At 45.7% G+C, this 14,912-nt stretch overlaps 1 protein-coding gene across 2 annotated transcripts; it reads right to left on the reverse strand.

Moving 5' to 3' along the window:
• Positions 1 to 642: 642 nt before the first annotated feature.
• prl2 (prolactin 2) lies at positions 643 to 11,952 on the reverse strand. Of its 2 annotated transcripts, none has more exons than XM_052503478.1 (4): positions 11,704 to 11,952; positions 6,831 to 6,938; positions 5,617 to 5,796; positions 643 to 989 (listed from the first exon to the last, which is right to left on the reverse strand). In XM_052503478.1, exons 1-4 carry the CDS (start codon positions 11,863 to 11,865, stop codon positions 789 to 791), a joined length of 651 nt encoding a protein of 216 aa, XP_052359438.1. In that variant the 5' UTR covers positions 11,866 to 11,952; the 3' UTR covers positions 643 to 788. The 2 variants fall into 2 exon arrangements, with proteins under 2 accessions (XP_052359438.1, XP_052359437.1); XM_052503477.1 differs by lacking the exon at positions 643 to 989 and adding an exon at positions 3,150 to 3,508.
• Positions 11,953 to 14,912: the final 2,960 nt, after the last annotated feature.

Below are 14,912 nucleotides of genomic sequence, written 5' to 3' on the forward strand. Positions count from 1 at the left end.
TAGCGCTCTAACCTTTTCAGTGTGCGCAAGCTCTGGCTAGAAGGAGAAGTTTCGCTCAAGTCCAACAGAATGGAACATAAAGTTGCAGATAAAGTTTGGAATGACACAATGTCATGTATTTGGGTGTTTATTGAGCCTTTGTTCATGTTTTATCTGTGCCCCTCCAACTGCAGAACAAGCATGAGGATGTCTATCGCTGTTTAGAGACATTTCTCAAAGTCAAAGAGTGTCTGGACGATACTATAACATGCCATCCAAAATACAGATTGTTTCAAAAAAGGGAACTTGTCCTTTAATCCATTCTTTGCCTCTGCCAGGGGGTGTTCAATCTGATCCACAGAAGACAAAGTGTTAGTACATCTGATTCAACTATTTAACCAATCATAGTCTTCAATCAACATTTCATTAGTTAGACTGAGTTTGTTGCAGCATCGGCTGGAGTAAAAGCCTGCATCCATGACACTTAGCAGATTCCTTTGGCCAGTGGTTCTCAACTCCAGTCCTCCAGTACCCTCAAATACACTACATTTCCTGCAACAGGGTGATCAGATTAAGATCTTACATCTGTACTATATTTCTCTGTGACATGACATAAATACAGTACATAGAAGACATTAAGACATTGTCGCTGGTGGAAGTTATCGTTGGACTTGTCAGGAGGAGGAAAGTGCCACAGTCCCAGTCTCTTCCCTCGGTCTTATCATCGTGTCTATTCATGATGTGTCCTTGATTTCCTTGATTGACACGGTAGCTTGTGAATGTCACGCCTCTTGTCTTGTCTTCACATCTCAGCATCCGTTCTCAGGTACGATTCTGCACTTGAGGATCTTCAGGTAGTTCTGGACCTTGTTGGAGTCCCGTCTGAAGCAGTAGAGTAGGTCGTGGTCGCTCATGGCCTGGGCCTCTCCACTGGTGTCTGACGAGGGGTCCAAGGCCTCAGGGGAGGACAGGCCACTCAGGGAGTTACTGATCATCCCCAGGTGCTGCATCTGAGAGGGAGGGACACAGACAGTGGATAGTTAGAGACAAGGAATTTTACTTTCTGTACATACAGTTGAAGTCAGAAGTTTACATACATACATACTTAGGTTGGAGTCATTAAAACTTGTTTTTCAACCACTCCACAAATTTCTTGGTAACAATCTAGTTTTGGCAAGTCAGTTAGGATATCTACTTCGTGCATGACACAAGTAATTTTTCCAGCAATTGTTAACAGACAGATTATTTCACTTATAATTCACTGTATCACAATTCCTGTGGGTCAGAAGTTTAAAGCTTGGAAAATTCCAGAAAATTATGTCATGGCTTTAGAAGCTTCTGACACCATCCCAAACGTGAAGCACAGGGGTGGCAGCATCATGTTGTGGGGGTGCTTTGCTGCAGGAGGGACTGGTGCACTTCACAAAATAGATGACATCATGAGGCAGGGAAATTATGTGGATATATTGAAGCAACATCTCAAGACATCAGTCAGGAAGTTAAAGCTGACTGATGGTCGCAAATGGGTCTTCCAAATGGGCAATGACCCCAAGCATACTTCCAAAGTTGTGGCAAAATGGCTTATTAAGGACAACAAAGTCAAGGTATTGGAGTGGCCATCACAAAGCCCTGACCTCAATCCTATAGAAAATTTGTGGGCAGAACTGAAAAAGCGTATGTGAGCAAGGAGGCCTACAAACCTGGCTCAGTTCCACCAGCTTTGTCAGGAGGAATGGGCCAAAATTCACCCAACTTATTGTGGGAAGCTTGTAGTAGGCTACCCAAAACGTTTTACCCAAGTTAAACAATTTAAAGGCAATGCTAACAAATACTAATTGAGTGTATGTAAACTTCTGACCCACTGGGAATTGGATGAAATAATTAAAATCTGAAATAAATCATTCTCTCTGCTCTTATTCTGACATTTCACATTCTTAAAATGAAGTGGTGATTCTAACTGACCTATGACAGGGAACTGAAATTGTGAAAAACTGAGATTAGATTTATTTGGCTAAGGTGTATGTAAACTTCCGACTTCAACTGTTTTGCATTATGAGGTGTGTGTGTGTGTGTGTGTGTGTGTGTGTGTGTGTGTGTGTGTGTGCCTTCTCTCGTGAGTTATCACATGCCAACCCAGTAGCAGAGCGAGGATTGTCTAGTGACATCCTGGTTGGCATCTGCATTCGTCACTGACTCAGTGGTGGTGTCAACATCAGTCTACACAATGTCACTAGGGATCAAGCTGCTATAGGACTCTCTTTTCACTATAATATGCTCAAGGCTAACTCTCTCATCTGTCTGTCTTGGTACGTCAAACCCAGTAAACCTCATGCACACACACACACGCACGCACGCACGCACGCACACACACACACACACACACACACACACACACACACACGCACACACACACACACACACACACACACACACACACACACACACACACACACACACACACACACACACACACACACACACACACACACACACACACACACACACACACACACACACAATCAATCACAATAGAGTTCTGATTTTGTCACAATGTATTTATTTTAAAGAACATTTCATGTCTAGTTGGTCTTAGAAATATAAAACAAACAACATATTAGTTCATTTCCATGAATTTCTTTCTGAGTTACAGCCCATCTCCCTCTTGAAAATGTACATTTAAAACATGAAATGGATTCATTATATGAAACATGCATGTACTCTAAACCTAAAGGTGATATGGTCATGGCAGTATTTATGATATCCTACACCAGTGTCTCTGCCCCCCAAACTCTGAGAGAAAATTCAAGTTTTCATCATCAAGATAAGTTACATACAGGTGTAGGATTTAATTTGAGCCGGTTTTCTACAGCAGGATAATAATCCTGCAGCAAAGTAAATGTGAATTATTACGTGGATTATAATTCATGATATTATTTGTATGGCTTGACACATTTGTCGTTGGGGAAAATCAAGTCTGAAATTTCAAAGTGAAAATGATGAACTTCAGAAGCCTTTTTGAAACCTCAAATACACTACATGTTTAAAATGGACTGCATTGCAGGAAAGTTCTCCTGCAACAGGGTGATCAGATTAAGATCTTACATCTGTACTATATTTCTCTGTGACATGACATAAATACAGTACATAGAAGACATTAAGACATTGTCGATGGTGGAAGTTATCGTTGGACTTGTCAGGAGGAGGAAAGTGCCACAGTCCCAGTCTCTTCCCTCGGTCTTATCATCGTGTCTATTCATGATGTGTCCTTGATTTCCTTGATTGACACGGTAGCTTGTGAATGTCACGCCTCTTGTCTTGTCTTCACATCTCAGCATCCGTTCTCAGGTACGATTCTGCACTTGAGGATCTTCAGGTAGTTCTGGACCTTGTTGGAGTCCCGTCTGAAGCAGTAGAGTAGGTCGTGGTCGCTCATGGCCTGGGCCTCTCCACTGGTGTCTGACGAGGGGTCCAAGGCCTCAGGGGAGGACAGGCCACTCAGGGAGTTACTGATCATCCCCAGGTGCTGCATCTGAGAGGGAGGGACACAGCCAGTGGATTGTTAGAGACAAGGAATTTTACTTTCTGCACATATTGCAACATGAGGTGTGTGTGTGTTCCTTCTCTCGTGAGTTATCACATGCCAAACCAGTAGCAGAGCGAGGATTGTCTAGTAACATCCTGGTTGGCATCTGATCTCGAAGAAAAAGAAACGCTGTCTGTCTGTCTGTCTTTCTCACTCTCTCTCTCTCTCTCTCTGTCTGTCTGCCTGTCTGTCTGTCTGTCTGTCTGTCTGTCTGTCTGTCTGTCTGTCTGTCTGTCTGTCTGTCTGTCTGTCTCTCTCTCTCTCTCTCTCTCTCTGTCTGTCTGTCTGTCTGTCTGTCTGTCTGTCTGTCTGTCTGTCTGTCTGTCTGTCTGTCTGTCTTTCTCTCTCTCTCTCTCTCTCTCTCTGTCTCTGTCTCTGTCTTTCTCCCCCCATCTCTGTGATTCATTCAGTGTCATACACACTTCGTCATCTATGAGACATTAAACATTATAACTCTTACATAAAACCATAGGCAATGTTTAACATAATCATCTTAACAAATAGTAATGATGGATTCAAGTGATGATTATTTTCTAGAATTGAGCCTCAGTCAAGTAGAAATGTTTACGTAGAAGGATCCGCCCCTTTTAATTTTTTTTTTTGCCTAAAATGACATACTGCCGGTAGCTCAGGACCTGAAGCAAGGACATTCATATTCTTGATACCATTTGAAAGGAAACACTTTGAAGTTTGTGTAAATGTGAAATGAATGTAGTAGAATATAACACATTAGATCTGGTAAAAGATAGTACAAAGAAAATAACATGCATTTTTTTGTACCATCATCTTTGAAATGCATTTTACCAGTCCAGGCACTATTTAGATGTTGGTCACTAGATGGTATCAGTGTTTACGCAAAGTTTTAGACTTTTATTTAACCAGGCAAGTCAGTTAAGAACAAATTCCTATTTTCAATGATGGCCTAGGAACAGTGGGTTAACTGCCTTGTTCAGGGGCAGAACGACAGATTTGTACCTTGTCAGCTCGGAGATTTGAACTTGAAACCTTTTGATTACTAGCCCAACGCTCTAACCACTAGGCTACCCTGCCGCCCCGACTGATCCAATGAACCATTGCATTTATGTTCAAAATGTTGTATCAAGACTGCCCAAATGTGCTTAATTGGTTTATTAATAACTTTTCATGTTCATAACTGTGCACTCTCCTCAAACAATAGCATGGTATTATTTTAGTGTATTAGCTACTGTAAATTCGACAGTTAGATTAACAAGAATTTAAGCTTTCTGCCAATATCAGATATGTCTATGTCCTGTGAAATTTTCTTGATACTTAGAACCTCATGCTAATCGCATTAGCCTATGCTAGCTCAACCGTCCCATACCCTATCAGCCACCTTCTCCCCCCATCTTCCTCTTGCCCTATCAGCCACCTTCTCCCTCCATCTTACTCTTAACCTATCAGCCACCTTCACTTATCTTCCTCTTACCCTATCAGCCACTACCCTCCCCCCGTCTTCCACTTACCCTATCAGCCACCTTCTCCCCCGTCTTCCTCTTACCCTATCAGCCACTATCTACCCTATCAGTCTTCCACTTACCCTATCAGCCACCTTCTCCCCCGTCTTCCTCTTACCCTATCAGCCACCTTCTCCCCCGTCTTCCTCTTACCCTATCAGCCACCTTCTCCCCCGTCTTCCTCTTACCCTATCAGCCACCTTCTCCCCCCGTCTTCCTCTTACCCTATCAGCCACCTTCTCCCCCCGTCTTCCTCTTACCCTATCAGCCACCTTCTCCCCCGTCTTCCTCTTACCCTATCAGCCACCTTCTCCCCCGTCTTCCTCTTACCCTATCAGCCACTATCTCCCCCGTCTTCCACTTACCCTATCAGCCACCTTCTCCCCCGTCTTCCTCTTACCCTATCAGCCACCTTCTCCCCCCATCTTCCTCTTACCCTATCAGCCACCTTCTCCCCCCATCTTCCACTTACCCTATCAGCCACCTTCTCCCCCCGTCTTCCTCTTACCCTATCAGCCACCTTCTCCCCCCATCTTCCTCTTACCCTATCAGCCATCTTCTCCCCCGTCTTTCTCTTACCTTATCAGCCACCTTCTCGACTCCCTTGCGGAGCTCGTGCACCATGTAGCTCATCTCCAGTGCTTTGTTGGAGCTGAAGTTGTTGAAGTCATCCTGGTGAACCATGTTCTGGTGGAACTGCCACAGAGGATCCTTCCATGCTACCAGCAGCTTCAGAATCACCTCTGTTAACTCCTCTCTCTGAGGATAGAGAGCGAGAGCGAGTATAATTGTATGTTCTTGTAGAGTTGGTTATTGAGTGTTGAAAGAGAGAAGACAGACACAAGCAAAGACATAGAAGCAGTCTACATCTGGAGACAGACAAGGTTACTACAGGAAGCAGAGAGGGGTAGTACCATCAGGGAACAGACAAGGTTACTACAGGAAAGCAGAGAGGGGTAGTACCATCAGGGAACAGACAAGGTTACTACAGGAAGCAGAGAGGGGTAGTACCATCAGGGAACAGACAAGGTTACTACAGGAAACAGAGAGGGGTAGTACCATCAGGAACAGACAAGTACCATCAGGGAACAGACAAGGTTACTACAGGAAGCAGAGAGGGGTAGTACCATCAGGGAACAGACAAGGTTACTACAGGAAGCAGAGAGGGGTAGTACCATCAGGGAACAGACAAGGTTACTACAGGAAGCAGAGAGGGGTAGTACCATCAGGGAACAGACAAGGTTACTACAGGAAACAGAGAGGGGTAGTACCATCAGGGAACAGACAAGGTTACTACAGGAAGTAGAGAGGGGTAGTACCATCAGGGAACAGACAAGGTTACTACAGGAAGCAGAGAGGGGTAGTACCATCAGGGAACAGACAAGGTTACTACAGGAAGTATAGAGGGGTAGTACCATCAGGGAACAGACAAGGTTACTACAGGAAGCAGAGAGGGGTAGTACTCTCAGGGAAAAGACAAGGTTACTACAGGAAGTAGAGAGGGGTAGTACCATCAGGGAACAGACAAGGTTACTACAGGAAGCAGAGAGGGGTAGTACTCTCAGGGAACAGACAAGGTTACTACAGGAAGCAGAGAGGGGTAGTACTCTCACGGAACAGACAAGGTTACTACAGGAAACAGAGAGGGGTAGTACCATCAGGGAACAGACAAGGTTACTACAGGAAACAGAGAGGGGTAGTACTCTCAGGGAACACACAAGGTTACTACAGGAAGCAGAGAGGGGTAGTACCATGGTAAACAATAGTTGATTAAACAGAGTTCTAAGACTCACAGCCAGTCTCTGTGCATTCTCTTTGCCATTAGGGGTTAGTATGGTGGCTGTATGGCAGTGGCGGTTTATCCTGCCAATATGATTTCTGCTTGGCAGAACATATTGCTCCTGAAGGAGGGAAGAAGAAAGGAGAGAAAGAGGAATTGAGTTGACAGGGAAGACGTAGGTAGAAAGCAAAAGGTCAGAGAGTCAAAGGAGCTGCATCTCTGAAGAGCAAAGCCTTCGAAAGCAAAGAAACAAAAAGCTTGTAGAACCTTTAAAGGGATAGTTCACCCAAATAACAAAATTATAATAGACTGCTATCTTACCTTGACAATAGACTGCTGTCTTACCTTGGCAATAGACTGCTGTCTTACCTTGACAATAGACTGCTGTCTTATCTTGGCAATAGACTGCTCTCTTACCTTGGCGATAGACTGCTGTCTTACCTTGGCAATAGACTGCTGTCTTACCTTGACAATAGACTGCTGTCTTATCTTGGCAATAGACTGCTGTCTTACCTTGGCAATAGACTGCTGTCTTACCTTGACAATAGACTGCTGTCTTACCTTGACAATAGACTGCTGTCTTACCTTGACAATAGACTGATCTCTTACCTTGACAATAGACTGCTGTCTTACCTTGACAATAGACTGCTGTCTTACCTTGGCAATAGACTGCTGTCTTATCTTGGCAATAGACTGCTCTCTTACCTTGGCATTAAACACCATAGTACCCTCAAAGCTCATCACTAAGCTAAGGATCCTGGGACTAAATACCTCCCTCTGCAACTGGATCCTGGACTTCTTGACGGGCCGACCCCAGGTGTTGAGGGTAGGTAGCAGCACATCTGCCACGCTGATCCTCAACACTGGAGCCCCCCAGGGGTGCGTGTTCAGTCCCCTCCTGTACTCCCTGTTCACTCATGACTGCATGGTCAGGCACGACTCCAACACCATAATTAAGTTTGCAGACGACACAACAGTGGTAGGCCTGATCACCGACAACGACGAGACTGCCTATAGGGAGGAGGTCAGAGACCTGGCCAGGTGGTGCCAGAATAACTACCTATCCCTCAACATAACCAAGACTAAGGAGATGATTGTGGACTACAGGAAAAGGAGGACCGAGTATGCCCCCATTCTCATTGACGGGGCTGTAGTGGAGCAGGTTGAGAGCTTCAAGTTCCTTGGTCACCACTTCACCAACAAACTAGAATGGTCCAAACACACCAAGAATGTTGTGAAGAGGGCACAACAAAGCCTATTCCCCCACAGGAAACTAAAATGATTTGGCATGGGCCCTGAGTCTGTAGAAGTTTGTGAGTGCTTTTGGTGACAGGCTGAAGAAATTCGGCTTGTCACCAAAAGCACTCACAAACTTCTACAGATGCACAATCGAGAGCATCCTGGCGGGCTGTATCACCGCCTGGTACGGCAACTGCTCCGCCCTCAACCGTAAGGCTCTCCAGAGGGTAGTGAGGTCTGCACAACGCATCACCGGGTGCAAACTACCTGCCCTCCAGGACACCTACACCACCCGATGTTACAGGAAGGCCATAAAGATCATCAAGGACATCAACCACCCGAACCACTGCCTGTTCACCCCGCTATCATCCAGAAGGCGAGGTCAGTACAGGTGCATCAAAGCTGGGACCGAGAGACTGAAAAACAGCTTCTATCTCAAGGCCATCAGACTGTTAAACAGCCACCACTAACATTGAGTGGCTGCTGCCAACACACTGTCACTGACACTGACCCAACTCCAGCCACTTTAATAATGGGAATTGATGGGAAATTATGTAAATATATCACTAGCCACTTTAAACAATGCTACATTATTCATCTCATATGCATACGTATATACTGTACTCTACATCATCGACTGCATCCTTATGTAATACATGTATCACTAGCCACTTTAACTATGCCACTTTGTTTACTTTGTCTACATACTCATCTCATATGTATATACTGTACTCGATACCATCTACTGTATGCTGCTCTGTACCATCACTCATTCATATATCCTTATGTACATATTCCTTATCCCCTTACACTGTGTATAAGACAGTAGTTTTGGAATTGTTAGTTAGATTACTTGTTGGTTATCACTGCATTGTCGGAACTAGAAGCACAAGCATTTCGCTACACTCGCATTAACATCTGCTAACCATGTGTATGTGACAAATACAATTTGATTTGATTTGATGATTTGATTTGAGATCCTCAAAACATTCTATAGCTGTAACATCGAGAGCATTCTGGCTGGTTGCATCACTGCCTGATATGGCAATTGCTCGGCCTCTGACCGCAAGGCACTACAGAGGGTAGTGCGTACAGCCCAGTACATCACTGGGGCTAAGCTGCCTGCCATCCAGGACCTCTACACCAGGCGGTATCAGAGGAAGGCCCTAAAAATGGTTAAAGACCCAGCAACCCCAGTCATAGACTGTTCTCGCTACTGTATATAGCCTCTCTACTGTATATAGCCTCTCTACTGTATAAAGCCTCACTACTGTATATAGCCTCTCTACTGTATATAGCCTCACTACTGTATATAGCCTCTCTACTGTATATAGCCTCTCTACTGTATAAAGCCTCACTACTGTATATAGCCTCTCTACTGTATATAGCCTCACTACTGTATATAGCCTCTCTACTGTATATAGCCTCTCTACTGTATAAAGCCTCACTACTGTATATAGCCTCTCTACTGTATATAGCCTCACTACTGTATATAGCCTCTCTACTGTATATAGCCTCTCTACTGTATAAAGCCTCACTACTGTATATAGCCTCTCTACTGTATATAGCCTCACTACTGTATATAGCCTCTCTACTGTATATAGCCTCTCTACTGTATAAAGCCTCACTACTGTATATAGCCTCTCTACTGTATATAGCCTCTCTACTGTATAAAGCCTCACTACTGTATATAGCCTCTCTACTGTATATAGCCTCACTACTGTATATAGCCTCTCTACTGTATATAGCCTCTCTACTGTATAAAGCCTCACTACTGTATATAGCCTCTCTACTGTATATAGCCTCTCTACTGTATATAGCCTCACTACTGTATATAGCCTCTCTACTGTATATAGCCTCTCTACTGTATAAAGCCTCACTACTGTATATAGCCTCTCTACTGTATATAGCCTCACTACTGTATAAAGCCTCGCTACTGTTTTTGCACTGTGTTTTTACTGTTGTTTTTAATTCTTTACTTACCTGTTCACCTAATACCTTTTATGCACTATTGGTTAGAGCCTGTAAGTAAGCATTTCACTGTAAGGCGTGAAATACCTGTTGTGGTCGGCGCACTTAACAAATAAACTTTGATTTGATGATCTGCTACATGACATGTTGAAAGACTGTTGTTCTTAATGTCAAGATTTCCATCTTAAAATCCTCTTTCATACATCTGATTATCCCAAACCAATATGTCACATCAACAGCCACACAGTGCTATAGTGGGTTCTGTCATTAGTGACAGACATACAGAGAGAGAGAGAGAGACTAGGACTGTGTCATTAGTGACAGAGATACAGAGAGAGAGAAAGAGACTGTGTCATTAGTGACAGAGAGACAGAGATACAGAGAGAGAAAGAGACCAGGACTGTGTCATTAGTGACAGAGACATACAGAGAGAGAGAAAGAGACTAGGACTGTGTCATTAGTGACAGAGACATACAGAGATAGAGAGAGACCAGGACTGTGTAATTAGTGACAGAGACATACAGAGAGAGAGAGAAAGAGACTAGGACTGTGTCATTAGTGACAGAGCAACGGAGAGAGAGAGATAAAGAGACTAGGACTGTGTCATTAGTGACAGAGAGACAGAGAGAGAGAGAGAAAGAGACCAGGACTGTGTCATTAGTGACAGAGACAGACAGAGAGAGAGAGAGAAAGAGACCAGGACTGTGTCATTAGTAACAGAGATACAGAGAGAGAGAGAGAAAGAGACTAGGACTGTGTCATTAGTGACAGAGAGACAGAGAGAGAGAGAGAAAGAGACTAGGACTGTGTCATTAGTGACAGAGATACAGAGAGAGAGAGAGAAAGAGACCAGGACTGTGTCATTAGTAACAGAGATACAGAGAGAGAGAGAGAAAGAGACTAGGACTGTGTCATTAGTGACAGAGAGACAGAGAGAGAGAGAGAAAGAGACCAGGACTGTGTCATTAGTGACAGAGATACACAGAGAGAGAGAGATAAAGAGACTAGGACTGTGTCATTAGTAACAGAGATACAGAGAGAGAGAGAGAAAGAGACTAGGACTGTGTCATTAGTGACAGAGAGACAGAGAGAGAGAGAGAAAGAGACTAGGACTGTGTCATTAGTGACAGAGAGACAGAGAGAGAGAGAGAAAGAGACCAGGACTGTGTCATTAGTGACAGAGACAGACAGAGAGAGAGAGAGAGAAAGAGACTAGGACTGTGTCATTAGTTACAGAGATACAGAGAGAGAAAGAGAGAAAGAGACTCGGACGGTGTCATTAGTGACAGAGATACAGAGAGAGAAAGAGAGAAAGAGACTCGGACTGTGTCATTAGTTACAGAGATACAGAGAGAGAAAGAGAGAAAGAGACTCGGACGGTGTCATTAGTGACAGAGATACAGAGAGAGAAAGAGAGAAAGAGACTCGGACTGTGTCATTAGTTACAGAGATACAGAGAGAGAGAGAGAAAGAGACTCGGACGGTGTCATTAGTGACAGAGATACAGAGAGAGAAAGAGAGAAAGAGACTCGGACTGTGTCATTAGTTACAGAGATACAGAGAGAGAAAGAGAGAAAGAGACTCGGACGGTGTCATTAGTGACAGAGATACAGAGAGAGAAAGAAAGAAAGAGAGACGTAACCCTGAGCATACTAGAGAAAGATAAGGTAACTTACGAATTCAGAGTGCAGGTCACTGGAGATGCTGTGCATCCTGGCACTGTACTGGATGACCCGGTCAAAGAGGTCTGCCAGGGAGAGGAAGTGGCACCCCGCCTGGCCGTGGACACAGATGGGCGCCGCGCTCGCTCTGCCACGCAGCTCCACACACACCAACATGAGCAGAGCCCACACTGGAAGAGAGAGGGAGAGAGGGAGAAGGATGAGGATGAGGATGATGAGATAAATAGAGAGGAGGTTGAAGGAGTTGAGAGAGAGGAGGGCAATAGAGGGAGAGGACAGGATCCTCTCACCAGCCAGGAGCAGCACTGACACTGGCAGAGAAAGAGAGTGAGAATATGAACAGAGAGAAGTGTGGATGGGATCCTGTCTCACAAGGCAGATGCAGCACTCAAACTGGTGGAAATATAGAGGGAGAGGGGAACAATGAGAAGAGCAATGAGAAGGAGGAAAGGGCAGGATAGAGAGATGAGGACAGGAGGGAGAGGGGAACACTGACAGAGGGGTAGAAGGAGAAGAGATACAACACTGACACTGACAGAGGAATGGAAGGAGAAGAGGATGAAGAGAGACAACACTGACACTGGATAGTGACTGACTGGTTGAGGGAGGAAGAGGAAAAGAGAAAGGGAAGAAGAGCTGGTAAACAAAGGAGAGAATCTAGTTCCACAGGCAGAGGCATGCATGTATAGCTCCTCAGTCCCTGGTCCCTGGTCCCTGCTCTGCTGCTCCCTTCACCCTGGTCCCTGGTCCCTGGTCCCTGCTCCCTGCTCCCTGGTCCTTGCTCCCTTCACCCTGGTCCCTGGTCCCTGGTCCCTGGTCCCTGGTCCCTGGTCCCTGGTCCCTGGTCCCTGCTCCCTGATCCCTGGTCCCTGGTCCCTGGTCCCTGCTCCCTGCTCCCTGCTCCCTGCTCCCTGCTCTCTGCTCCTCTGCTCCCTGCTCCCTGCTCCCTGCTCCCTGCTCCCTGTTCCCTGGTCTCTGGTCCCTGGTCCCTGGTCCCTGCTCCCTGCTCCCTGCTCCCTGCTCCCTGCTCTCTGCTCCCTGCTCCCTGCTCCCTGCTCCCTGCTCCTGCTCTCTGCTCCCTGCTCTCTGCTCTCTGCTCTCTGCTCCCTGCTCCCTGCTCCCTGCTCCCTGCTCCCTGCTCCCTGCTCTCTGCTCCCTGCTCTCTGCTCCCTGCTCCCTGCTCTCTGCTCCCTGCTCTCTGCTCCCTGCTCTCTGCTCCCTGCTCTCTGCTCCCTGCTCCCTGCTCTCTGCTCTCTGCTCCCCTGCTCCTGCTCTCTGCTCTCTGCTCTCTGCTCTCTGCTCTCTGCTCTCTGCTCCCTGCTCTCTGCTCTCTGCTCTCTGCTCTCTGCTCTCTGCTCTCTGCTCTCTGCTCTCTGCTCTCTGCTCTCTGCTCTCTGCTCTCTGCTCTCTGCTCTCTGCTCTCTGCTCTCTGCTCCCTGCTCTCTGCTCTCTGCTCTCTGCTCTCTGCTCTCTGCTCTCTGCTCTCTGCTCCCTGCTCCCTGCTCCCTGCTCTCTGCTCTCTGCTCCCTGCTCTCTGCTCTCTGCTCTCTGCTCTCTGCTCTCTGCTCTCTGCTCCCTGCTCTCTGCTCCCTGCTCCCTGCTCTCTGCTCTCTGCTCCCTGCTCCCTGCTCTCTGCTCCCTGCTCTCTGCTCTCTGCTCTCTGCTCCCTGCTCTCTGCTCCCTGCTCTCTGCTCTCTGCTCTCTGCTCTCTGCTCTCTGCATGCACTGCCTGGCTTTGTTCTTAGAGGTAGCTACCTTGTTTGATGTTGTTCCTGGACATTCTGTGTTGCTTGGTGGTATTTTTGAAGCTGGAGGATGTACAGTGACACACAGCTATTTAAAGGGACCAGGAGTATTAAGGAAAGGGTCTCTCTCTCTGTCATCATGTGATGACCACAATCATTTAGGAGGGGAGGAGAGAGAGACAGAGGTTTGCGTGAGTTTTCATTCGCCCTCAATTTTCTCTTTCTGTTTTTTTCATCAGATCATGATGGAAGTCGGCTTCACAGCCCAAAGCGGCCGGGACAAATCAGGACAGATACAGGGTGAAAATGCTCATTCAGTTCACCCCCCAGCCCCATCACCAGTTTCACTGTCATTCATTAGGCTAGTTTAGTGCATAAGCGATGCTCAGAAAAAAGGTGCTATCTAGAACCTAAAAGGGTTCCACGGCTGTCCCCATAGGAGAACCCTTTGAAGAACCCTTTCTGGTTCCAGGTAGAACCCTTTTGGGTTCCATGTAGAACCCTCTGTAGAAAGGTGTTCTACCTGGAACCAGAAAGGGTTCTTCAAAGGGCTCTCCTATGTGGACAGCCGTGGAACCCTTTTTGGAACCCTTTTATCTCAGAGTGTACAGGAGTATGGTGCTGCCATTCCCACTGACCAGATCCCATGTTTCTCACATGGTGATGACTTCATCCACGTGTTAAACTCATTCCACGGAGGGCCGCGTGTCTGCAGGTTCTCGCTCCTCCCTTGTAATTGATTGATAAATGAAGGTCACTAATAAGTAATAAGTAATAATAAGGAACTCCCCTCAGCTGGTAGTCTATGTCTTAATTGAAACCAAAAACCTGCAGACACTCGGCCCTCTGTGGAATGATTTTGACATCCCTGATTTAAATAATCAATGTATTGATCAGTAAGTGAAAGCAAACCTTGTTGTTGATTGTTTTCAATATTATCTCTGTAGTGTACTGTAGTGTTCTGTAGTGTACTGTAGTGTACTGTAGTGTTCTGTAGTGTACTGTAGTGTTCTGTAGTGTTCTGTAGTGTACTGTAGTGTTCTGTAGTGTACTGTAGTGTTCTGTAGTGTTCTGTAGTGTACTGTAGTGTACTGTAGTGTTCTGTAGTGTACTGTAGTGTTCTGTAGTGTACTGTAGTGTTCTGTAGTGTACTGTAGTGTTCTGTAGTGTTCTGTAGTGTACTGTAGTGTTCTGTAGTGTACTGTAGTGTTCTGTAGTGTACTGTAGTGTTCTGTAGTGTTCTGTAGTGTTACTGTAGTGTACTGTAGTGTTCTGTAGTGTACTGTAGTGTTCTGTAGTGTTCTGTAGTGTACTGTAGTGTACTGTAGTGTTCTGTAGTGTTCTGTATTGTACTGTAGTGTTCTGTAGTGTACTGTAGTGTTCTGTAGTGTACTGTAGTGTACTGTAGTGTTCTGTAGTGTTCTGTAGTGTACTGTAGTGTTCTGTAGTGTACTGTAG

Source organism: Oncorhynchus keta, unplaced genomic scaffold (genome assembly GCF_023373465.1).
Source record: "Oncorhynchus keta strain PuntledgeMale-10-30-2019 unplaced genomic scaffold, Oket_V2 Un_contig_17384_pilon_pilon, whole genome shotgun sequence".
Classification (NCBI taxonomy): domain Eukaryota; kingdom Metazoa; phylum Chordata; class Actinopteri; order Salmoniformes; family Salmonidae; genus Oncorhynchus; species Oncorhynchus keta.